This window comes from Ursus maritimus, unplaced genomic scaffold (assembly GCF_017311325.1).
Source record: "Ursus maritimus isolate PB19 unplaced genomic scaffold, ASM1731132v1 scaffold_2, whole genome shotgun sequence".
Taxonomy (NCBI): Eukaryota; Metazoa; Chordata; class Mammalia; order Carnivora; family Ursidae; genus Ursus; species Ursus maritimus.
The window spans coordinates 44,685,040-44,709,730 of record NW_024424452.1 but is presented as its reverse complement, the minus strand read 5'-3'; the positions used below and the strand labels follow the sequence as shown (position 1 = coordinate 44,709,730).

The 24,691-nt window shown below is 46.2% G+C and overlaps 1 protein-coding gene across 1 annotated transcript in view; it reads left to right on the top strand.

Moving 5' to 3' along the window:
* The first annotated feature begins 10,498 nt into the window (after positions 1 to 10,498).
* F11R (F11 receptor) overlaps positions 10,499 to 24,691 on the top strand; it is a 23,437-nt gene continuing 9,244 nt past the window's right edge. Inside the window, exon 1 of the mRNA XM_008700673.2 lies at positions 10,499 to 10,656. Within this exon, the coding sequence (XP_008698895.1) occupies positions 10,596 to 10,656 (61 nt within the window). The 5' untranslated portion in view covers positions 10,499 to 10,595. The remainder of the gene's footprint in view (positions 10,657 to 24,691) is intronic.

The window sequence follows — 24,691 nt, the reverse complement described above, 5'->3', positions numbered from 1 at the left end:
ATGCACAGTTAAGTGTTCAGTCCGTTTAGTTTTGTCAATTGTATGCTCCCTTGTAACAACCATCCTGATAAGATCTAGAACACTGAAATCCCCAGAGTTTTTCTGGGGCCCCCTTCCACTCAGTTCCATCCTTAATCTTTTCTTCTTTTTTTTTTTTTTTTAAGATTTTATTTATTTATTTGAGAGAGAGAGAACAAGCTGGGAGGAGGGGCAGAGGAAGAGGGAGAAGCAGACTCCCCGCTGAGCAGGGAGCCCTGTGTAGGGCTCGATCCCAGGACCCCAGGTTTATGACCTGAGCCGAAGGCAGCCACTGAACCAACTGAGCCACCCAGCCGCCCTCATCCTTAATCTTTTCTATCTTCTATCACCATAAACTAGGTTTTTAGCTTTCATCCTACATGATTTGCTTTTTTCTGTTTAGCCGATGAGGTCAGGGGGTCCCGGAGGTAAACTGAGCTGGTCTGCTACCCACCCGACCGGTCGTTGTTAAGAGAACATTCCTCTTTCTCCCTCCTTAACTGTTTGGTTCATAATCTTGATAGGCTGTTCCAACCCATTGCTTTGCCCTGTAAGTTCTTCCCTTTCCTCATAGCTATTGAGGCAGGGGAGGCTGGGGAGCTAGTCTACCAGCTCTCCGTCCCCTCGCCTTCTCTGCCTTTCTTTCCAGACTACATCGTGCTCTTCTTTCTCACCAGACTTTGCAGCAGGTTGTGTTGCCCATATACCCATGTCAAACCCCCCATGCAACATTTTTGTCGTTAAGCCCTCCCAGGTGATTTGAGCTCCTCGAAGGCAGCAACCGCTGGCAGTCCCCCTGCTGGCAGTCCCTGACCAAAGGAGCACGAATTCTCAGGAGGTAATGTTGAGCCTCACCAGCCTGCGTTGACTTTCAGAATCTTCTAATTTCAGCCTTTTTGCAACATCACTGCCTGAGCAATCAAAGTAATATTTTTGGGCGCCTGGATGACCCAATCGCAGAGCATGCAACTCCTGATCTCAGGGTGGTGAGTTAAGACCAACGTTGGGCATAGAGCTTACTTAAAAAAAAAAGAGAGAGAATTGATTTCTTGGGGCGCCCGGCTGGCTCAGTTGGTGGAGCATGTGGCTCTTGATCTTGGGGTTTGTGAGTTTGGGCCCCACGTCGGGTGCAGAGATAACTTAAAAATCTTAAAAAAAAAAAAAAATTAAAGGGGCGCCTGGGTGGCACAGTGGTTAAGCGTCTGCCTTCGGCTCCCGGCGTTATGGGATCGAGCCCCACATCAGGCTCCTCCTCCACTGGGAGCCTGCTTCTTCCTCTCCCACTCCCCTGCTGTGTTCCCTCTCTCGCTGGCTGTCTCTCTGTCACATAAATAAATAAAATCTTTAAAAAAAAATTAAAAATAACATTTTTATCTTATCAGTCAGAGTTGATAATTTATAATACGTCCTTGTTGCCTAGTGGCTCAGACACATGTCTTGGCCCGGTGTTTTAAGCAATCTGTAGCCTGAATGTGGCGTCACCCCGCCTTTCCAAACTTCTCCTTCCGCGCCTGCCGCCACCAGGCTGCTTTCTTTAGTGGCCTAAGTAGACTTGACTCCCTCCTGACCCTGGCATTTGCTCACCATTTCTCCTGTTTGGGAAGCTTCCAGGCTCTTTTGTTATTACTGTGAATTTCACAAGAATTAGAAGAATGTATTTGGCGGGACACTTGCTGTCCTCATCCAGAGGGCTTTTAAACTGAAGAAAAAGGGAGAAAAATAACCAGATAATATTATATAACTGGATTCCATGAAGGACTCGAAGACCAGGAGAACAGGGGCTAACGTACTTAGCGTGCTGTGTTGTAACTTTCATGGCTCTTCAGCTTTGTTGATTTCATTTTTGTGTGGCCAACAACTCCACCAGAGCCCGGCTTAGAGGGGTGACTTCTACAGATGTGGAATTTTTGTTGAGATATTTAGTAATTCTCAGGGGGAAAAATGCAAGGGGAGAGAGTTGGGAATAATACTCGTGAAGGGTAGCATGTTATTATGTAACAAGCAAAGGCTACGTAGTGGTCACCGCCAGTTACTTTTTAGCTGTTCCAACTCTGGGTTTCTTTATCTGTAAAATGGGGGTTAGAAGACATCTCTTTGGGGGCGCCTGGGTGGCTCAGTCGTTAAGCGACTGCCTTCGGCTCAGGGCGTGATCCCGGCGTTCTGGGATCGAGCCCCTCATCGGGCTCCTCTGCTAGGCGCCTGCTTCTTCCTCTCCCACTCCCCCTGCTTGTGTTCCCGCTCTCGCTGGCTGTCTCTCTGTGTCAAGTAAATAAATAAAATCTTAAAAAAAAAAAAAAAAAGACATCTCTTTGGATAGTTGTGGAACTTTATTAGGGTAACATGTAAAGTACGTGCCATGTAGAACGTGTGGATTTACAGACATATATATGTGTGAGTAATAAACACAAGGAGGTATGTAAAATAGCGTAGGTATTTTAATACTTGGCGGGAGGGAACTTGTGACAGGCTGTGGGAATGTATGTCATATTAAAAAGAAAATGTATTTAATAGAAGAGCCAGACATCAAAAGTGTGCAGCTGGCTGGAGTTTTACAATGTGGACACACTCCTTTAACCACCACTGTGGTCAGAAAACATGCATTGTATGCATGGATTTAAGTTCTGTTGCGACTTGCTTTTTGGCCAATTGTACAGTCAATTTTTGTAAATGTCCCATGAACACTTGAAAGGAGGGTATGTTCTGCAGTTTGGGGTACACTGTTCTCTAAATGTCAGTTAGGTCCAGCTAATTAATTATGTTGTTCAAGTCTATATCTCCCTCTAGAATTTTCTCGTCTGCTTGTTCTCGCAGCTTCCTACAGAGGTATGTTTAAATCTGTCACTGAGATAGGGATTTGTCTATTTCTCCTTTTAGTTCTATCATCTCTACTTTATGTATTTGGAGACTGTGGTATTAGACTACACATTTAGAACTGTAATGCTGCCTCCTGAATGGACCCTTTTCTCACTATGTCCTCTTCATCTCACCTCCAAGTCTGTTTTGTCTGAGATTAGTACAAGTATACCAGCTTCATTTGGTCAGTGCTTACGTGGGACTTACATACCGTATCTCCTGGGGATTCCTGTTAACCAAAGAAGAGAAACTGAGCACAGTTAGACAGAAGAAGTGGACTATAGGAAAGCAGATTTTTAAAATTGAAAGAAAACATAAGTTAAGCTCATGGCTAGAGACTCTAAAGAGAACATGAGTCAAGAAAGTTGAGTTGTCGGGGTGCCTGGCTGGCTCAGTTGATGGAGCTGGTGACTCTTGATCTTGAGGTTGTGGGTTCGAGCCCCACACTGGGTGTAGAGATTACTTAAAAATAAAATCTTAAGGGGCGCCTGGGTGGCTTAGTCGTTGGGCGTCTGCCTTCGGCCCAGGGCATGATCCCGGAGTCCTGGGATTGAGTCCCACGTCAGGCTCCTCTGCTGGGAGCCTGCCTCTTCCTCTCCCACTCCCGCTGCTTGTATCCCTTCTCTCACTGGCTGCCTCTCTCTCTGTCAAATAAATAAATAAAATCTTAAAAAAAAATAAAATAAAATCTTTAAAAAAAAGTTGAGTTGTCAGATTTCCCAGTGGGATATCCTTTCCACTCATTCATTCTGCTTGTATTCCCATTCCTAATCATTCCTCAACCTATCAATTCATCCGATTCATTGACCTTACCAAAATTTTGCTATTTATTATTTTACCTATTCCTTTGTTTTCCTCCTAATCCAGTAGATTATGCATGGTTCATCATTATCTCATTCCTTTGCATAATTAGGAATAAACTTACCAAGAAAGTTAATGGGGCACCTGGGTGACTCAGTCAGTTAAGCATCCAACTCTGGATTTCAGCTCAGGTCATGATCTTGGGGTGGTACGATCAAGCCGGCGATGGGCTCTGTGCTCTGCGTGGAGCCTGCCTGAGATTTCAAAGATTCTTGGATAAGAAAACTCAACCTTCTAGGGGCGCCTGGGTGGCACAGCGGTTAAAGCGTCTGCCTTCGGCTCAGGGCGTGATCCCGGCGTTCCGGGTTCGAGCCCCACGTCAGGATCCTCTGCTGCAAGCCTGCTTCTTCCTCTCCTACTCCCCCTGCTTGTGTTCCCTCTCTCGCTGGCTGTCTCTATCTCTGTCAAATAAATAAATAAAAAATCTTTAAAGAAAACTCAACCTTCTAAATATATCTGTTTAGGGGCGCCTGGGTGGCACAGCGGTTAAGCGTCTGCCTTCGGCTCAGGGCGTGATCCCAGCGTTCTGGGATCGAGTCCCACATCAGGCTCCTCTGCTAGGAGCCTGCTTCTTCCTCTCCAACTCCCCCTGCTTGTGTTCCCTCTCTCGCTGGCTGTCTCTATCTCTGTCAAATAAAATTAAAAACAAAAAATCTCTAAAAAAATATATATCTGTTTAGTTGAAATTAAGAATAGCTAGAGGGGTGCCTGGGTGGCTCAGTTGTTAAGTGTCTGCCTTCGGCTCAAGGCGTGATCCCGGCGTTCTGGGATCGAGCCCCACATCAGGCTCCTCCACTGGAAGCCTGCTTCTTCCTCTCCCACTCCCCCTGCTTGTGTTCCCTCTCTCGCTCTCTCTCTCTCTGTCAAATAAATAAATAAAATCTTAGAAAAAAAATAAAAAAAAGAATAGCTAGAGAAGCTAGAAAAAGAACATCAATGAAGGGGAACAACTGTTAGTAATTAAAACGATGCTCATGGATAGACAGATGAGTTCCATAACCCGCACCACATACCAACTAAATTTCAAATGGATCAAATGGATCAAAAATTAAAAGTAAAAATGGACACTATCAAGAATTCTTTCATACTGTATTGTATATTTGAAAGTTGCTAAGAGAGTGGATCTTGAAAATCCTCATCACAAGAAAAAGAAAATTTGTAACTGCATATGGTAACAGATGTTAACTAGATTTGAGGTCATTTCATGCCATATACAAATATCCAATCATTGTTACACATCTGAAACTAACAGTGTTATATATCAAGTCTATCTCGATTAAAAAAATACACAAAGAATTCTTTCATTATCTTAAAGTGGGGATATATTTTTAACTTTGAATCAAAATTTAGAAGCCATTAAAGAAAAGACTGATTAAGTACAAAACAAGCAATTGAATGCCTTCTGCCTGCCTGGCAAAGACAGACAAACATCACACAAATCAAGTCAAAAGACAAACAGCCAACTGGGGGAAAAATCAACTCAGTGTACACAAAGGTCTAATTCCTAAATGTATAAAGAGACCTTACAAATGGATAAGAAAAAGACTACCTCGATAAAAAATGAGCAAAACATATGAAGAAACCATTCACAGAATACACAGGACTCTTAAAGTTAGGGGACGCTCAGTTTGAGGTATACAAATTAAAACTAAACTGAGGTTTTAATTCATATAAATCAGATTAGCAAAAATGCAAATGTTTGATAAAGCACTCTTTTGCAAGACCATGGGAGAATAGTACGCTAATAGATTATGTAAATGTAAGTGGGTATAAACTGTAGGGAGGACTATTTGTCAATATCTGCATATACCTTTGACCAACCCAGCATTCCCATTTCCAGAGATTTATCCTACAAGTAAGCTTCCATCGACCTGAAATGATACCTGTGCATGTTTATTCATTTCATTACCTATGTTAGCAAAAGACTGAAAGTAATCCAGGTGTCTCTAAGTTAAAACTGGCTAAATAAACATCATAAGCATGCAACAGAATATTATGTAACTAGAGAAGAATGAGGAAGCTCTCCGTGTACTCAGGAAGGACCTCCAAGACGCATTGTTACGTGATAAAAAATGTACTATGCTATCTTTTGTGTAAAAAAAAAGTAAGATAACATGGAGATGTGTGTGTGTGTGTGTGTGTGTGTGTGTGTCCACACGTTAATTTTCTTACTTATTGGCTTGCTTATTCATAATTGCTTATGTTTAGCAAAAAGAAACCCTGGAAGGACAGAGAACTAGTAAGAGATGCAAACTTCTTAGCATCCTTGCTGCTTTCTCCATCCACTGGCTTAGGAAAATCCCAACTATGGTCAAACCCAACTCACCACTTAATCATTCCCTGCGGTCAAACAGCTAGGGTAAAATCCACACCAGTTTGGTCTTTCTTCAAGGTTATGTCCAAAATATTAGTAGGCAGCTAACACGGCTCACCAGTACTAATGCAATTTCCTAGGGTGTTCAGTCCTGCCTCCACTTCTCCCCACCCTGTATTTATTTTTTTAACACCACCTCAAGATTTCATTGTCTTCCTAATAAAACAAAATATGAAGCTGAGAACAGGATCACTGGGCCCTTCCTCTTCTTATCTCCTCCCAATTCAAAATGCTCACGTCACCTAACAGCCAGCATTCTCTTAGATCTGCAGTTGGGCTCAACACATTAAGCCCCAGGGCTATCTCCTTTGTACTTTTATAGCCTTTCCCTGGGAAGTGAGCTTCCTCTGCCCACTGTGGCCACTCCGCTTCCTGTCGCCATGCCGCTTCCCCTGAGCCTGAAGCCTGCCGAGGACCTTTCGCCCCGCTGGTACCGCATCACTTTATGGGCTGGTGCTTGCTGCACTTGTCACAAAGTCTGGCAGGTTCTAGGAACGCTCACCATATTTGAGGGAGTGCTGTTGGCACAGAAAGCTCTCCCCGCTCTTTAGATCTCCTGAACTTCCGTTTGCCTCTGCGTTCTTTGTGAATGATTTGCCTTAGCCTCCACTGAGAACAGAAATCACTCATCTTCCCGCAAACAAACGAACCTGCTGTACCATGAGGATGGTTAGCTCTGCTCCCTCTTAATGCTCGACTTGAGCGTCTCATCTCCTCTCTCCTCAAGAACTTGGTCCTACCACTGTCCCCTCTTTCTCATACAGCATGGATGCTTTTTCATTGCTATTAGCCCACAGTGCTTCCCCGCAAACAAAATACCGACTCTGACCTCCTCCACCCGCCCTCCAGGCTGCTGCTCCTTTCTCTGCCGTCCTCCCAGCAAAATCTCGTTGAACTGTTTGTAGTCATTGTCTTTATTTCCTTAATTTACATTCTCTCCTTGGCCTACTCCACGCAGGTTTTATTGCCCACCCCACTGCTCCACTGAAACTTCTTTCAAGATGACCCATGAATGACACCTGGGGATTCGTCATTAGATAAAGGTGACCCTGCGAAGGGGTGTGCTTTAAGACTAGGTGCCTCTCTTTAGTGAAGACAACTCCCAAAGAAGCCAACAACTGGTCCTTATTCCTGAAGGGAAGCACGTCACTACGCATGTTTGTACTTGCCCAAAACTTTACATTTCAAAAAGGATAAAGGATTTAAAAAAAATATGTCAGGGCTAAGAGAACATGGAAGAGCATAGTCAGGATAAAGTCAGATGGAGTCAGGAATGCTTATCAATTTTTGGACTTGAATTGAAGATTTGGATTTGGTTTTCCTTGAGACCAAAGCAAAATGACTAACAGGATTGCTTATCAAATTCAAGGTATCCGTAAGACAAATCTATGACAGAAACGGGGCATCTCTCAACAGGAACGTCTGGGAATATCAATACCTGGAATGCTGTTGGTGCCAGCGTGGAAAGAGGTCACTTCAGGATTCTGTTTTCAACTCCATCCTTGTTCAGTATTTTTATTAACCTATTGGATTATGCCATAGAAAGCATATTTATGAAACTTGCTTATAACACAAATTCAGGTACAACTGCTAATGTATTGGATGACAGAATCAAGATTTGTGTTTAATAATCCCTTCCAGAATTTTCTACTTTGCAAACTTGCCATTCTGAAAATTACAAAATCTGTTCTTTTTTAAAAAGCCTATGGGGCACCTGGGTGACTTGGTCAACTGCCTTCCGCTCAGGTCATGATCCCAGGGTCCTGGAATCGAGCCCCACATCAGCCCCACATCGGGCTCCCTGCTCAGTGGGAAGCCTGCTTCTCCCTCTCCCACTCCCCCCCTGCTTGTGTTCCCTCTCTCGCTTCCTCTCTCTCTGTCATATAAATAAATAAAAAAAAAAAAGAAAAAAGAAAAAAGAAACAACTACACAACTCTCTACACAAGTGTGAGAGACCTGACTTAATAGTAGTCGAAGTGATGGGGTTCCTGGGTGGCTCAGTTGTTAAGCGTCTGCCTTCAGCTCAGGGCGTGATCCGGCGTTCTGGGATCAAGCCCTGCATCAGGCTCCTCTGCTGGGAGCCTGCTTCTTCCTCTCCCACTCCCCCTGCCTGTGTTCCCTCTCTCACTGGCTGTCTCTCTCTCTGTCAAATAAATAAATAAAATCTTAAAAAAAAAATAGTAGTCCAAGTGAAAATAAAGGCTTATGGGTTTTAGTTTGCCACAAGTTGACTGTAACTAACTCAGGGGTGTGATATGGCTATTGTATCTGTGAATGCATTCTTGTGCTGTGAGTAGTGATGGAAATACCCATCATGGCTGAGCTTAAAATGGACCAGGTGCTGTGCTAAGGATATCATGTGTGTTATATTATTTAATCTTTGTTTTGCTGGAAGGTATTACTGTCATAACTACCTTCTGGATGCAGACATTTTCAGAGAGATGTGAGCTGGCCAAGGATTAGCTAGAAACTAGGGGACTGGGTTTGAATTGAGATCTGTCCACCTCATGGAGAGATAGTTTCTCCAGTTCAGATCTTGGTACAGTAAAAAAGAAGGGATTATCTCCAGGCAGGGGGTGGGGCGTGTTGGGGGTAGGGGGGTGGGGGGTGGGAGAGGCTTGTGAAACCATACCAGATGAAGACTCTGAAGGACTTAAAGATGTTTAGCTTGGAGAAGGAAAGACTTAGAAGGATCGTAATAAGAATCTTAAAATACTTGAAGGAAGGGCTGTCATTGGCAAAGAATAATGAGATTATTTTGTGTAACTCCAGAGAGCAGAGGCTGGAAGTTACCAGGAAGCAGATTCCAGAAAGGATATTTTAAGTTAAAAGTTGTACAAAAAGCAGAATGGTCTGCCTTGAGAATTTTCAGAAGAGTTTAAGCAGAGGCTGCATAAACTCTCTGTGGTTGTATGGACCTTCCTATGTAGGGCAAGAGGATGCCCCAAATAGCTTCTAAGATGACCCTTCCTCCTAAAGACTGATCAGTATCAGAGTTCCTCTAACCTCCTGCTCAAGTTCCCCCATCTTGAAGTTTTCTCTGACACAGCCCCCCAGTGGTTGGTTCCTTCCCCTGGCTCTTCCTTCCCCTTGTATCCGCCTCTCTCTTCAAGGCGTTACATTCCTTTGAGGGTAAAGAACAGAACTTTGCACATGGCAGGCACCCAAATATTTGTTTCGATTTAGTAACACGAGGTTTCTTTTGGTAACATATTGTCTTGTTTCCTGTATTAGTCTTGAAAGTAGATAGCAAGCCATTTGAAGTCGGAGACTGTGATTTATATTCATCTGTATTTCCTTCCCTATGGTATCCACTAGGTGTTTGATAACCAGCGCTTTAAATTGAGCGATCTAGAAGTGGACGAAGGGCTGAGAGCAAAAGTGCGTGAAGCAAAAGGTCGAGGAATACTACCGTTTTACATAAAGGTGTGGGCTTCTTACTTGCAATGAAATAACGTTCAGGAAGTTTTCCAACAGCAAGATCAGTTAAAATTAAATCACTGTAAAAGCTAGAAATAGTAAAGGTGTTGTTTCAATTAAAAGCGACACATAATATAAATATTAACAGGAAGCTCGAGTATTAGTCACAGAGAGAAGAGACAATTTTGAAATGCAGGGCTCCGCCGGTGTGTAAAGGACAGATGCAGTCACTCACAGTGATGTTTACACAACGTCGGTCTGTAGGTCAGTTTCTATTACCTGGGTGTGTTTGGCGTACATATTGGGTGTTTGAGATTCTTGAGAGAATGTAATCCTGCTTTTCCCACTCTTCGGTTGCGGGCTCCCTTCGCCTCTCCTTCCCTTCCCTTCTCTGCCTAGTCCCTCCTCAAAGCTTAATGCTGCGGATGGGGTCGACAGAGGATCGCGGTTCGAGGCTCGGGTCGAGGTATCATTCCACTTCTCCCCCGGGCCTCTCCCCCCACCCTCGCGTATGAATGCGTGGTTTTCTCAGGCCAAGGTTTCTGTAGCCCCCAGCGGTTCACATGCAAACTAACACACAATCCACGGAAAACACAACCAGGCGGGTCTCCGCGACCCCGCGGGACTACTTCCCCTCCCTCCTCCTTCGAGGTATTCCCCTCGTCCTTCGGCTCTCACTCCGAACCCAGCCAGTCAGAAAGTCCCTACTTCAGGAACGCCGCCCAATCAGGGTGCCCTCACCTGCAGAAGGTGAGCCCCGGTCTCCTTACGCGACAGGCTCCTGGGCCAATCAGAGGCGGCTCGGGCTTGGCAAGGCGCCAATCGCTCCGAGTGGGGAGTAGTGGGAGAGGTTGCACCTGGCCACGGTGAGTCACTCAACGGACCGGCGGCTCCCTCCACCAATCGGGACGCGCAGGGGCGGGGCGCCGGCCAATCGTCGTGGGGGGGCGGGGCGGGGCGGGGCGGGGCTCAACCTGCCTGCTGGAGTTTAGTCCCCGAGCGGTTGCGGGGGAAGCTCTGTCTATCGCCCGGGCTCCGGCAGCCGTGTCGGGTGGGATTCTGATCACCATGGGGACAGAAGCGAGAACCGGGAGGAGAGAGTTGCTTCTCTTCACATCGGTCATCCTGTGTAAGTTCCCGGAGTTTCGGGAGGAATCGGTGGGTCGGGTCAGAGGTTGGAGGGAGGCGCTCCCCACGCCTCTCGCCCGAGGGAGGGGAGGAGTTGAGAAACCTACCAGCCTCACCCTCCTGGTCCCCCTTTCCACCCCTGGCCCTCCCGTTTCCCCTCCTCCTCACCCGGCGGTGGCTGGCTCCCCTCCCCCACACCTCTTTCCCTTCGCACCCACCGGGAGGGAGCCTCGGCTTCCGCAGGTAGCCAAAAACAAGGGAGGGGGTAGCCCCACTTTTCCTGGCCTCATTTACTGGCGAGGGCTCTGCACACATCCACCCAGGCGTACCCCTCCACACGCACCTGGGAAGGCCATCCTGCCCTCCAGCACGCACCCAACATCCGCGCACAACCCGAGAGAAGCCTGAGCCTCGCGCCCCTGACTCCTTTGGCCTCTGAATGCCCTGCTCCTGAAGGGTCCTCAGGGAAAATCTAGTGGAGGTCGGGTGGGGTGGACATCTCTTTCCCTGGCTGTTGCTGAAGGGGTCTCTCTAGTTTCCCGGGATCTTTGGGTTGCGGTGGTTGCCCTGGGAAAAGTGTCTGGGTGCAAAGTCCGAAGAAATAAATTTGAAATCTCACCTTTCTCAGAGCACAGCACTTAAAGTTCCTTTCTGGGGTAGCTACCTCGAGAGCCCTTAATCAATGTTGTTGCCTGAGTGTTCCCAGGGGGAGGACCTGCCTGTTGGTTGGCTGGATTCTTCTCAGAGCCAGGACTCTGCCCTCCCCGCACTGCTCCTGGGAGTTTGCTTCCTTTGTAAACTCCCTTTCCTGTGGAACAATGAGGCTCGCTTGCTGGGGCAGGCCTCTGTCTATAGATAGATTTGGGCCGGACTGCGCGTATGCTTTGGGCCACCTAGTTAGGTAGCCGGTGTCCCCAGCTGGATGTGTATGTGTCAGATTCTTGAGTGTGTCAGATTCTTGAGTGCCCATGCGTGTGCTTCTGTGGATTCTTGTGTCAGTATGTGAGCTGTAGGAATCTTTGCTTTTCCCTCGAGGTCCATGCTTTAGGAAGTGTAAAAGAAATGAGCAGTTACAATCGGCATCGGTGGTTAGAAGGCAGTTCATTTTGCTCAGTTTATTGAAGGGTGGAAATGGATTCCCTGCCTTTAGAAGGATGGATTGACAACTCCTTTGTCCCTTATCACAAAAACATAAGCCCTTGGGGTAAACCGGACCAGAGGCAAGTCTAATCCTCTCCCTATTGTACAGATGCGGAAACAGGTCCAAAGAGGGGAAATGACTTTTCCAGACTGACGAAAGGACCTGGGAATGGAACCAAAGTTTCCTGAGCCCCTTCTCCTTTTTCCACTGCTAGATCCAGTATCTCAAGCATCCTGTGGCACAGGAACCGTGATCTCAAACATCAGTTTGGGATAACGCCCTCCCCCCCCCCACCCCGCCCCGCCCGGGGCCACTTTCTTACCTTCTCTCACTTGTTCTTTTCATTCTGTGCCTCCACTTTCCTCTTTGATTCAGTTTCCATTCTTTTCCTATTCTCCACCTTTCCTACTTGTTGCCTTTGTTTTAGAGCTGCTAATGACACCCATGGTCCTTCTTTGGTTCTGTGTGGTGCTTCTACTGGTACTCAACCTCCTGCTGAACCAGTGCCCCCCCCCCCAAGTTTCTCATCTGTGATGCCATCTGTGACCATGTGTGTTGGGCTTACAAGCTTCCTGAAGCCAGCATTCTTCTTCCTTTTCTTCTTTTTCTCTCATTTTCTGCATTGTGACATCCCCCCATAGCACATACTGGCAGTGGAAGAGTTGGGATAGCCCCCTCCTGAGCTTGGGGATGTCCTCTAGTCTCTTCAGGGGTTTAAATGGAGCCTGAGGTGATGTTGCATTAGCTTGACAGGGCAGTGGGTCCTAGGAAGTGACATGCCCAGGGGATGGGGGAAACTGACCATGTCACATTTAAATCCAGCTAGACCTGGGGGGGATGATTTGATTAGTACAATGAAGATGGAAATAGGAATCAGGTGACCTCACTGGGGTTCTAGTGTGGCTCTCTGCCTTATTTATGATCTTAGACTAGTGCCCAGTCTTTCCATCTGTGGAGCAGGAGTAATAATGCTTATCCTGCGCGTTGACCAGGATAATAGTGACATTACATGTACACGAAGGGATGACTATTATTGGGCAGCTGTTAACTCCTTTGGATTTTGTGAGGAGTAAGGAATGCTGCCCCAGGAGAGTTGGTCAGAGGAAGCAGCGTTTCCCCCTGCTAGATCCCAAAAGGCAAAGGTAAAGGTAAGGGCTCTTTCTTGGGTGCTTGGTCTGTCCTCTGGCCCTGGGATGTCTGGAGCATATGTGGGTGCCTTGTGTTCTCTCTTCTGACACCATGGCTGTTGCTCATCGTGGGCTCTGCCGTCAGGGAGAAAGAAGAAAGGGCAGGATATGATCGAGTCAAGCAAAGGCCCAACCCCAGCCTGGGAAGCCTGTGGAGAGGAAAGCCTGAGCTGCCGGGACAGGGACTGGAGCCCAAACACTGAGGGAACTGGGCTTGGGAAAAGCACAACCAGTGACCAAAAGCACGGTCTCCCTCTCCCTGGGGAGCCTCCACTTAGAAGTTTCCAGCAATCTCCCAGGCAGGGAGAAGCATTTCTACTTAGCAGAATCCTATTCGTGTGTGAATAGGATGACATTTGGTGTAAGCACGGGGAAGAAGGGGGAACCTGGGTTGGAACCCTGCTTCCTTCCCCTCATCCCACTTGAGTGAGGGATCCGCACCTGGCATTCCAGAAGGCAGGAGCTGCTGTCTGCGTCGGGATCAGTCTGAGTACTGACTGGTCTTCTTGACTGATGTTTCTGACTCAAGCCCTTCCACATTCACTGTTCAGCTTTGCTAGCTTTACTTAAACTGCACATTGGTGAGTCACTTCTCCTTTCCCCTCCCTCTGCCCGCCAGTTGAATTTACTCCCAGGAAAGAACAGTTCCCTCGAAACCTGAAACCTAGTGGCTGCCAGCAGCCAGCCGGAACTAGGAACTGGGAGATGTGCAGTCGTGGGTTTCTAGGGCCTCCCTCCATCTGTACCTCCTGGCTCGGGGACACTTTCACTTCACGATATTTCTCTCTAGTTTCTTGGTGACCTAAGGGTGTCTGGGGTCGCCAGTCTAGTTTTGGTTTGGGGTAGAGCTCCTGTAATTAAAAATAAAAAAGTTTTATTTATTTAGAATAGGCTGACACATTGATGTGGAGGCAGACGAGACGTTCTACTCTGTCAGAGACCTTGTTTATTTCACTTTGGATACCTTGGAGATCTTTCCATATTGGCATTATGGGCGTTGGGGTCTTGGTCTTTAAGATCCCACCACTGCCACCACCCCCCAAGTCACCGGGTCAAGGGCCACGTGTTTGTGGACACTGAAAGGGCTGACACCTTTGCTCAAAGATAGATTTAAAAGCTACACCCGTTTTGCATGATGGAGTAGGAAATAATGGAGCTTATTTTTCATATCTGTTAGTATTGAGGAGAGACCTTGGGGACCTCTAAACTCAGACTTGCTTCCTTTTCAGAGGTTTAGGAAAGATCCGGATGACCACTTGTCAGATGTAATTGTGAAAGAGGGTGCAGCGTGGTGGGAAGCCATGTGAGTGGACGCATACTGGGCTTTTCCAGGCATTGAAAACTCAAGAGTTCATCTGTCTGGGACTCCCTGATAAGCAGGGTTTCTGTCTAAAGTCCGGCTGTGGCATTAGTTTCGCAATGTTGGGGGTTGGACAGGAGGAAGCAGCTGGCTGACCGGAAGCTTGATGCCAGGCCCCTGGAGTGAGCCCTGGGTGGGCGGGGCACAACCTTCCCTTGTACTGGGGAGATGGGTGGGGAGAGGGAGGAGCGGAGCAGGTAGAACTGGAAATTCTGCGGAGAGAGGTCAGGAGGGAGCCACGGAGTGAAAGCTTTCCTGCCCCCCACTGCTGTTCCCACCTTCTGCCATTCTGAGGGCCATTCCAGCCACTGACGTCTCGCAAAGGCAGCCAAGAAGGGCGGTTTAGACTCAGCCCCGCCTGTTGTTGGGCTCACAGGGCCTTCCTCTTGTCCATGCATTCCTTATCCGTCCTACCCTAACCTCCAGGAGTGAGATCAGTCTTCACTGGGTGACTGGTGGGGAGGAAAGGGCAAAACAAGGGCAAACAGGGTGGAAGGTCCAGGTTCTAATGGTATTGCTTTGTCAAGTTCATTTGTTAATCCAGAAAACATTGGTGTGTGCCGTGTTCTGAGCACTGTGCTAGAGATTAAAGCGGTGAGTAACACCTGCTATCAAGAAGTTGTGAGGGGAGGGGCGCCTGGGTGGCACAGCAGTTAACAGCGTCTGCCTTCGGCTCAGGGCGTGATCCCGGCGTTACGGGATCGAGCCCCACGTCAGGCTCCTCCACTATGAGCCTGCTTCTTCCTCTCCCACTCCCCCTGCTTGTGTTCCCTCTCTCGCTGGCTGTCTCTATCTCTGTCAAATAAATAAAAAATATTTAAAAAAAAAAAAAAGTTGTGAGGGGAGCCAGGGGTATTGGAACAATTAGCCCACGGTAGGTAAACTGAGTACCCTTTTGGAGCCAGAGGCCCTGCTTCTCCTCATTCTGCAGCTCTTTGCTCCCTTACAGCTGGAGGGTCCTATGAAGCTTGTAGGCCTAGAGGGGAAGTTTGGGTGGAATTCTTAGAGAAAACCAAAGAGGCTGGCTGGCTGGCTCATCTCCCTCCTTTTCCTTCCCCTAAAAAAAAAAAAAAAATGGAATTCAAACAAACTCACGGCACAAAAGCAACTTAAGGCACATTCTAATAATTAACAGGATGTATAGAGGAAACAAAGGTTTCTTAATAAAGCAGTAGAAGGAAGGGACTTCCGTGGTGGGCTTGATCTGCATGTGCAGGCATGGTGGCTGGTGGGTTCTCTACGTCTGGACACCTTCGCCCTCTGACCACCTTATCATCACCGCGTGCTTCAGCGGGCCTCATGGAGCACTTCTCTGGGCAAAGCACAGTGCTAGGAGCCGGGGAGATAACGAACAACTTGGATTCTCTTCCCAAGGAACTACAGACATTGACTAAGCAGAAAACAGAGCGGAGTGTGCCAGGCACTGTCATCAAAGTACAAAATGTTTTGGGAGCATGCAAGGAAAGAGATAAATTTTTTAAAAAGATAAATTTTTATTAAGAAACAATATGTGCTCAGTGCAGAAAAATGGGAAAACAGAGAAAATAAAAATCATATGTAATCCTATTATCAAGAGATAAACAGTACCGATATTTAATGCAGTCTTTCCTCTGTGAATAATATGATGTGTGTGTGTATAAAATATGGTATATATGTGTGTATATATATATATATGTACAATTATATGTATTTTTAAGCAAAATGTGCTTTAAACAAACTCCATTCTATAGTCTTCTCCTGCATGGCTATATCAAAATTAACCATTCACCTTTTGTTGGACTTTTAGGTTTTCTTTTTCTTTGCTGTGCTAAATAATAAGAAATTGTCCCTGTACATACATCTTTAAGCTTAACCTTTGATTCTGTTCTTAGACTGCATTCCTAGAAGTTGGGGACGGACTTAATGTGGACTGCGGAAAGTCATAATGGATCAAGGGGCATTTGAACAGGATCTCGAAGGTTGAGTGTGCTTTCCTTGCTTGTCTGATGGAGATGCCCCATCTTAGCTTCGGAGCCCCAGAATTAGGCACACTTGGGTCAAGATTGCCTTCCCAGCGTGGGGCACCTGGCTGTGTCAGCTGGCAGAGTGTGAGACTCTTGATCTCCAGATTGTGAGTTTGAGCCCCACGCTGGGTGTAGAGATTACTTAAAAAAAAAAAAGGATTCCCTTCCCATTTTGCAATTTATAGCTGTGTGATTTGGGGCAGCTGTTTTAAGCTCAGTGTTCTCATCTGTGAAATGGGATTGTAACAATAGTACTTGTCTCACAGCATTTTTGTGATGAGAATCTAAGGAGATGTGCGGGGGCTCAGTTGGTAGAGCATCTGCCTTTGGCTTGGGTCATGATCTCGGGTTCCTGGGATTGAGCCCCACACTGGGCTCCCCACTCAGTGGGGTGTCTGCTGTTCCCTCCGCCTCTCCTCCTCCCCACCATTCATGCTCTCTCCGTCTCTCTCAAATACATAAATAAAACCTTAAAAAAAATTGGGACGATGCATAGGGCACCAACCTCGAGGGGAGGGCTCACTGTGTCATTTCTGCTGTGACACTTGCCTAGATGCAAGAGGAGGGAACCTAGACTGTACGTCAGTCACAGTGTAAGAAAAGCATGGGGGATGAGATAAACATACAGATCCATATGTCTATTTTGGAAAATACAATTTGCCACAGTTGTTATATTATTCAGATACATAGTGATTTTCAAGAATTATATACTCGGTCTTATAGATTTCTACACCACCGACTCTCTGCTGAAGTGTATGAAAGCATGTAGGGACTGATTTAGGTATTAATGGCTAAGTCACCACCTCACCTTCTCTTTACCCAATTCACCTTCTCTTCTGCTTCCACTCCCACCCCCTCGAGCACTCTGCCTGCCCACTGTTGTCAGCTGCCATTACCCCCAGGTACGAGTGCCGTCGCCCTTTCTCTCTCTCTTTCAGATTTATTAGACTCACCTACACTGTCCCAAGATCTTGGTGGTTCAGTGATCTCATATTTCTTTCTTGTTTTTTTTTTTTTTAAAGATTTTCTTATTTTTTTTCTTCTTCCTCCCTCCCTCCCTTCCTGCCACAAGTTGGTGGGGGGAGAGAATGTCAAGCCGACTCTGTGCTGAGCAGGAGCCAGATGCAGAGCTCCATCTCCTGACTCTTGAGGTCATGACTTCAGCCAAAATCAAGAGTCGGGTGCTTAACCAACTCAGCCACCTAGGCGCCCCTAATCTCCTGTTTCTTACTTATCTGTTACCTCGTTTCACCTTTAAAGTTTTGTTTAATCAATGTTGCCTCTCCTTTCTGGCTTTCATTCTTCCCTCCTTGTGATCTGATTTCCCCCCCTCTTTTCATTCCCCTTTCTCCCTCCTTTTTCTCTAAATTAAAACACTTAACACATGCTTGCTCATTACGTTAAGTATAGAACGTAGAAAAGAAAAGCTGTCTGTGGTCTCAGATAATACGCACAGTCGCGTACTTGGAGCCTATTAGAGATTTTGTCATGCATATACTCAGATTATTTTTATTATTTGTAAAAATAGGTTCATAGTCTACATTTTGTTTTTACATTTTGAATATATTCTTGTGCTAGTACAAATTGATCTACTTTGACTTTGCGATGGCCATATGTATTTTTACGTAGTTGTAGAATGTATGGTGTTGGAGCCAGAATACCTGGGTTAGAATCTTGGCTGTTCCACCTATTAGCTTTGTGACTTGAGCAAATTACTTGATTTATGTGTCCCAGTTAATTCAAATGTAAGATGGGAGCAACAATATTTATTTCATAGCCGTATTGTGAGGGTCAAATGAATTAATCATGTAAAGGGCTCAGAGTCCTGGCATGTGTAAAAATTCAAGAAATGTTAACTGCTATTATTATTTTATTCATGCTCCTATTTTATTCATTTTGTCATGCTCAGTGATTTGTGTCTAGAATTCAGATATGATTACAGTTGACTCCTGAATAATGCTGGGGGTGAGGGGTGGCAGCCCCATACAGTTGAAAATCCATGTGTAACTTCTTGACTCCCCAACGACTTAAAACTACTCATAGCCTGCTATTGACTGGAAACGTTACTGATAACATAAATAGTTGATTAACACATATTTTTTTGTTACATGTGTTATGTAGTGTATACTTACAGTAAATTAAGCTGGAGAAAAAATGTTAAAATCATAAGAGAAGATACATTTACAATACTGTACTGGATTTAAAAAATGGCGTGTTAAGTGGACCCGTAAAGTTCAAACTTGTGTCCAAACCTGTGTCGTTCGAGGGGCAACTGTAGTTAAAAGTATAGGACAAATCTTGTAAAGATCTTCGGGACTTCTGTTGATTCTTTCCTTTTAGTTATTTAGTTTTTAATTTATTGTATTTTTTTAAAAGATTTATTTATTTATTTTAGGGGGAGAGAGTGAGCCTGCGAGTGAGGGGAGGAGCAGAGGGGGAGAGAGAATCGGAATCCTCAGGCAGACTCCCCGCTGAGTGCAGAGCCCAAGGCCGGGCTCACTTCCAGGACACCACCCCCCCCTTCTTGACCGGACCTGAAGTCAAGAGTTGGTTGCTCAACTGACGGACTCAGGCGCCCCTATTTACTTTTTTTTATTGAGATAGTATTATATAAGTTTCAGGTACACAGTATAATGATTTGATATTTTTATATATTGCAAAATAATCGCAACAGTAAGTCTAGTTAACATCCATCCACATACATAGTTACAGAAAGATGGGAACTCTTTAAGATTTACTCTCTCACCAACTTTCCTGTGTGCAGTACAGTGTTAACTACAGTTGCCATGTGGTACATTTACACCCCCAGACTTCCTTTATAATCACAGAAGTTTGTACCTTTCCACCTCCATCACCCATTTTGCCCACCCCCACCCCTGCTTCTGTGTCTACCCGCTTAGTTTTGTTTTTGTTTTAAATTTAGATCCCATGGGGGTGTCTAGGTGGCTCAGTCGGTTAAGCACCTGCCTTCCCAGCTCAGGTCATGATCCCAAAACCCTGGGATTAAACTTCGCGTCATCAGGCTCCCTGCTCAGCGGGTTGCCTGCTTCTTCCATTCCTCCCCACTCATGCTGTGTCTCTCTCTGTCAGAAAAATAAATAAAATCTTAAAAAAGAAATTTAGATCCCACATATAAGTGAGATAATATGGTATTTGTCTTTCTGTCTGACTTGTTTCATTTAGCATAATGGCCTCAAGGTCTGTGCATGTTAACACAAATGGCAAGGTTTCATTCTTTTTAATGGCTGAGTAGTAAACCATTCTATGTATGTACCACCTATCTACCCATTCATTCATCGATGGACACCTAGGTTGTTTCCATATCTTGGCTATTGTAAATAATACTGCAGTCGGCATGGGGTGCACATATCTTTTCGAAGTAGTGGTTCTATTTTCTTCGGATAGACACCCAGTAGTGGAATTGCTGGATCATATGGTAGTTCTATTTTTACTTTCTTGAGGAACCCCCATACTGTTTTCCATGGTGGCTGCACCAGTTTGCATTCCTTCCAGCAGTACACAAGTATTCCCTTTCCTCTACATCCTTACCAGTACTTGTTACTTCTTGTCTTTTTGATAATAACGTGAAGTGACATTTCATTGTGGTTTTGATTTGCGTTTCCCTGATGATCAGTGATGTGCATCTTTTCATGTACCTCCTGGCTGTCTGTGTGTCTTCTTTGGGAAAATGTCTATTCAGATCTCTGCCCATTTCTTTTTTTTCTTTTTTTTTTTTTTAAGATTTTATTTATTTATTCGACAGAGATAGAGACAGCCAGTGAGAGAGGGAACACAAGCAGGAGGAGTGGGAGAGGAAGAAGCAGGCTCATAGCGGAGGAGCCTGATGTGGGGCTCGATCCCATAACACCGGGATCACGCCCTGAGCCGAAGGCAGACGCTTAACTAACGCTGTGCCACCCAGGCGCCCCCTCTGCTCATTTCTTAATTGGATTGTGTGTGGGGTTTTTTGGTATTGAGTTGTGAGTTCTTTGTATGTTCTCAATTTTTTTGGGTATTAATCCTTTATTAGATATGCGATTTGCAAACTATTTTCTCCTGTTCAATGGGTTGCCTTTTCATTTTGATGTTGGTTTCCTTTGCTGTGCAGAATGTTGGTTCTTTTCACTGCGTGGAAATGCCCTCATAATTACCTAAGTCAAGGCCGTAGTCACCGGGGGTTCAGCCAGAATGCCCACTGCTGACGTTCAACTTGGACCTGTGTATTCATCCGCCTGGGCTGCCATCACAAAATGTCACAAACTGGGGCTTCAACAACAGTAAATTTATTTTCTTTTTAAGTTTTAAAGATTTTTTAATTAAAAAAAATTTAAAGACTTGGTTTATTTATTTGAGAGATGGGGAGCATGGCCTGGGAGAGGAGTGGAGGAAGAGGGAGAAGCAGACTCAATGCTGAGCGCAGAGCTGGATGCCGGGCTCAGTCCCAGGACCCTGGGATCATGACCTGAGCTGAAGTCGGGTGCCTAACGGACTGAGCCACCCAGGCGCCCCAGCAGTGATACATTTTCTCACGGTTCTGCAGGCTGGAAGTTCAAGACCACAGTGCTGGCGGGTCGGTTTCCCCTGAAGCCACAGTCTTGCTGGTTGTGCTTTCTGCAGGAGCGCCCTCGGTGTCTCTCTGTATAAAGGCCGCCAGTCAGATTGGATCAGGGCGTGTCCTAAGGGCCTTACTTTAACATCAGTATCTGGTGAAAGGCCCTGTCTCCAAATACAGTCACATTTTGAGGTACCAGGGATTAGGGGAGCCCAATTCAGTCCATAAGGAGCATGAACCATTTTGAAGCTTACCTCTGCACAGGGGGCAGTGCTTTGATCAGGTCTCCTCAGCTGACCTGGGCCTCCTTGGAGGCTCTTGGTTGTTCTTGCGGTCATGAAGAGAGTGGGGGTGTTTTAAATGGATTCACATCTTTCCCCACTTTCTGCTGCTGTTTTATTTTACTTTTCATTATTATTATTATTTTTTTTATTAAAGATTTTTTTTTTTTTATTTGACAGATATAGAGACAGCCAGCGAGAGAGGGAACGCAAGCAGGGGGAGTGGGAGAGGAAGAAGCAGGCTCATAGCGGAGGAGCCTGATGTGGGGCTCGATCCCAGAACGCTGGGATCACGCCCTGAGCCGAAGGCAGACGCTTAACCGCTGTGCCACCCAGGCGCCCCTACTTTTCATTATTTTTAAAAAGATTTGCTTGGGACAGGAGCAGGAGCTTGTGTGAGTTGGGGGAGGGGCAGAGGGAGAGAGTCTCAAGCGGTCCACCGAGGCAGAGTCTGCCTCAGGGCTTGATCTCTTGGGTTGTGAGATCGTGACCTGAGCCACAATCATGAGTTGGATGCTTTAAAAAAAATTTTTTTTGAAGGTTTTATTTATTTATTTGAGAGGGAGCACAAGCAGTGGGGGAGGGGCAGAGGAAGAGGGAGAAGCAGGCTCCTCGCTGAGCAGGGAACCCCAGTGGGGGCTCGATCCCAAGACCCCAGGATCATGACCTGAGCCAATGGCAGCCGCTTCACCAACTGAGCCGCCCAGGCGCCCCTCTGCTCTGTTGGCTGTGGTAGATCTTGCATCAGAAAACCTCCTGGCACTTGGACTTTTGTCTCTGCACACCCCCGTGGATGCAGAAAGCGGCATTTTACCTTTGTGCAGGCACCTGCAGACACGCTGCGACCCAGGGGCAGCAATCAGTCCCTGCTGCAAAATGGCTGTTGAAAATTGCCTGCGTGCAGAGAAGTTTCATTCTGTTTCAAAACCATGAAATTTAAAAACACTCAATTTTGGGGGCACCTGGCGGGCTCACTCAGTGGAGTGTGTGACTCTTGATCTTGGGGTTGTGAATTTGAGCCCCATGTTGGGTGTAGAGATTACTTAAAAATAAAAAAATCTTAAAAAAAAAACACTTAATTTTTAAGTGCTGAAGCTAAGTTTAAGAAAAAGATTGATGGGGGCGCCTGGGTGGCTCAGTTGTTAAGTGTCTGCCTTTGGCTCAGGGCGTGATCCTGGTATTCAGGGATCGAGCCCCGCATCAGGCTCCTCCACTGGGAGCCTGCTTCTTCCTCTCCCACTCCCCCTGCTTGTGTTCCCTCTCTCACTGCCTGTCTTTCTGTTTCAAATAAATAAATAAAACCTTTTTTTAAAAAAAAGATTAATGGAGGGGCGCCTGGGTGGCTCAGTCGGGCGGCTGCCTTCGCCTCTGGTCATGATCCTGGGGTCCTGGGATTGAGCCCCAAACTGGGCTCCCTGCTCAGCCAAGAGTCTGCTTCTCCCCCTGCCCTGCCCCCCCCATGCTCTCTCTCTCTCTCTCAAATAAATAAATAAAATCTTAAAAAAAAAACAAAAAACAAAACGAAAAAGATTAATGGAATAGTCACCCCCCCCAAAGTAGAACAGTTTATTAAAATTTTAGAAAGATTGAACTATGGATCGTTTGTTTTTCTTCATTTGGGCGTGCCCTGTCTGCCAGTTTGAAAAATGGGCTTATCTTTGTAGATAAACTTTTACGAGTAGATGTTGTAGTGAATGGTCTGCTATGACCTAATTTGTTAAGACTCCATGTTGTTCAATGTCAGCTTGTACCAGGCATTATGCTAAAGTGCTGAGTACTCAGAATAATAAATAACACATGGTCCCTGCTCCCTGGGAGTTTACTGTCTGGTAGGGGCGACATACACGTGCACAGATGATGTCAGTATAATGTGGGAAGTGCTTTGACCCTGTTTTGCATGGGGTAGTTAAAGTCTAGGAAAGAGGTCGGAGGCTGGTTCTGGTAGGATTAGGTGTGGGTGGGTCATTTCTTGGAAAATAATGTGGATGCCTAACTGCTGAGCAGATGAAGAAAGAGGGGAAAGGGTGCTCCACAGAGCTGGAATGGCAGGAGCAAAGCAGAGGTTGTGAAACTGCCCTTTGCTCGGAGTTTTAGGAGTCTGTCCTCCTCGAGGATAAACTGCACGAGTGGAGAGGCTTATCAGAGGGTCAGGTAGTGCTGGACCTCTTGCCTTGGTGAAGAATTTGGATTTTATCTGAGAGCCATGTGGAGTCCTTGAAAGCTTGAAGCAAGTGTTAGACGTGCATTTTTAGGAAGGCTGTATGGTATCAAGCTGCCTTGGTTTGAATATGCACCACCGCTTAGCTGCTCTGGGCCTCAGTTTCCCTGGGTAGGAAATAGAGATGATAGGGGCGCCTGGGTGGCTCAGTCGGTGATTGACCTGACTCTTGGTTTCAGCTCAGGTCATGATCTCAGGGACTTAGGATCGAGCCCCACATTGGGCTCCACACTCAGCAGGGAGTCTACTTGAGATTCTCTCTCGCTCTTCCTCTCTCTCTCTCTGTCTCTCAAATAAATAAATCTTTAAAAAAAAATAGAGATGATAGTAACAGTATCACCCAGCTCCTAAGGTTGTTGTAGGGATAAATGATGGTCCATGTAATATGCTTGTAGCAGTGCCTGGCACATAGTGGGCACTCAGTAAATATTAGTTCTTCCTTCGGCAGTGGGATGGAGGATGGACTCGAATGGGTCAGCTGAAACAAGACAGAGAAAGCAAGTGTAATTGAGAGAGCAGTTGCAATTCTTCAGATGATGATGGTACTGGAAAGTGGTGGAACAACATTGGAGGAATGTTTGGGAGGTGACGATGTAATGCTTGCTGTGTGATTGACAAGAGCGAGGGAGAGATGGTGGCTGCGGGAAGGCTTCTGGTTTGAGTGAGCAAGTACGTGGTGATCCCCCAACCTGGAGAGGGGAGCGAGAGGAGCGGTACTGACAGGTGCAGGAGGGGGTGTGGAGTCCTGGTGGAGAGGGCGGGAGGAGGTTTAGCCACAGGCCTCTGCAGCTCTGGTGGGAGGGGGGACCCGAGCTGGCCCTGGGTGCGCGCACAGGAATTTCGGGCTGTGTTTGAAATTTCCTACAGAAAATGTGGAAAGGAGAAAAAGCCTGGGGGCGCCTGGGTGGCTCAGCCTTTAAACGTCTGCCTTCCGCTCAGGTCATGATTCCAGGGTCCTGGGATCGAGCCCTGCTGCTCAGCGGGAAGCCTGCTTCTCCCTCTCCCACTCACCTTGCTTGTGTTCCCTCTCTTGCTGTCTCTCTCTGTCAAATAAATAAATTAAAAATCTTAAAAAACAAAAAGAAAAGAAAAAAGGCCTGAGATGGAATGCTGGGATCACACATATTAAGGGGTTGACAGAGGAAGCAAGGTTCAAAAAGGAGAATGAGAAAACGCAGGCGTTGGGGACGACCAGAAGGGCAGCACACAGAAACCCTAGGGGCCAAGTGACAACTTCTTTCTTTAAATTTATTTAATTTTATTTATTTATTTACTTTGAGAGGGAAAGAGAGAA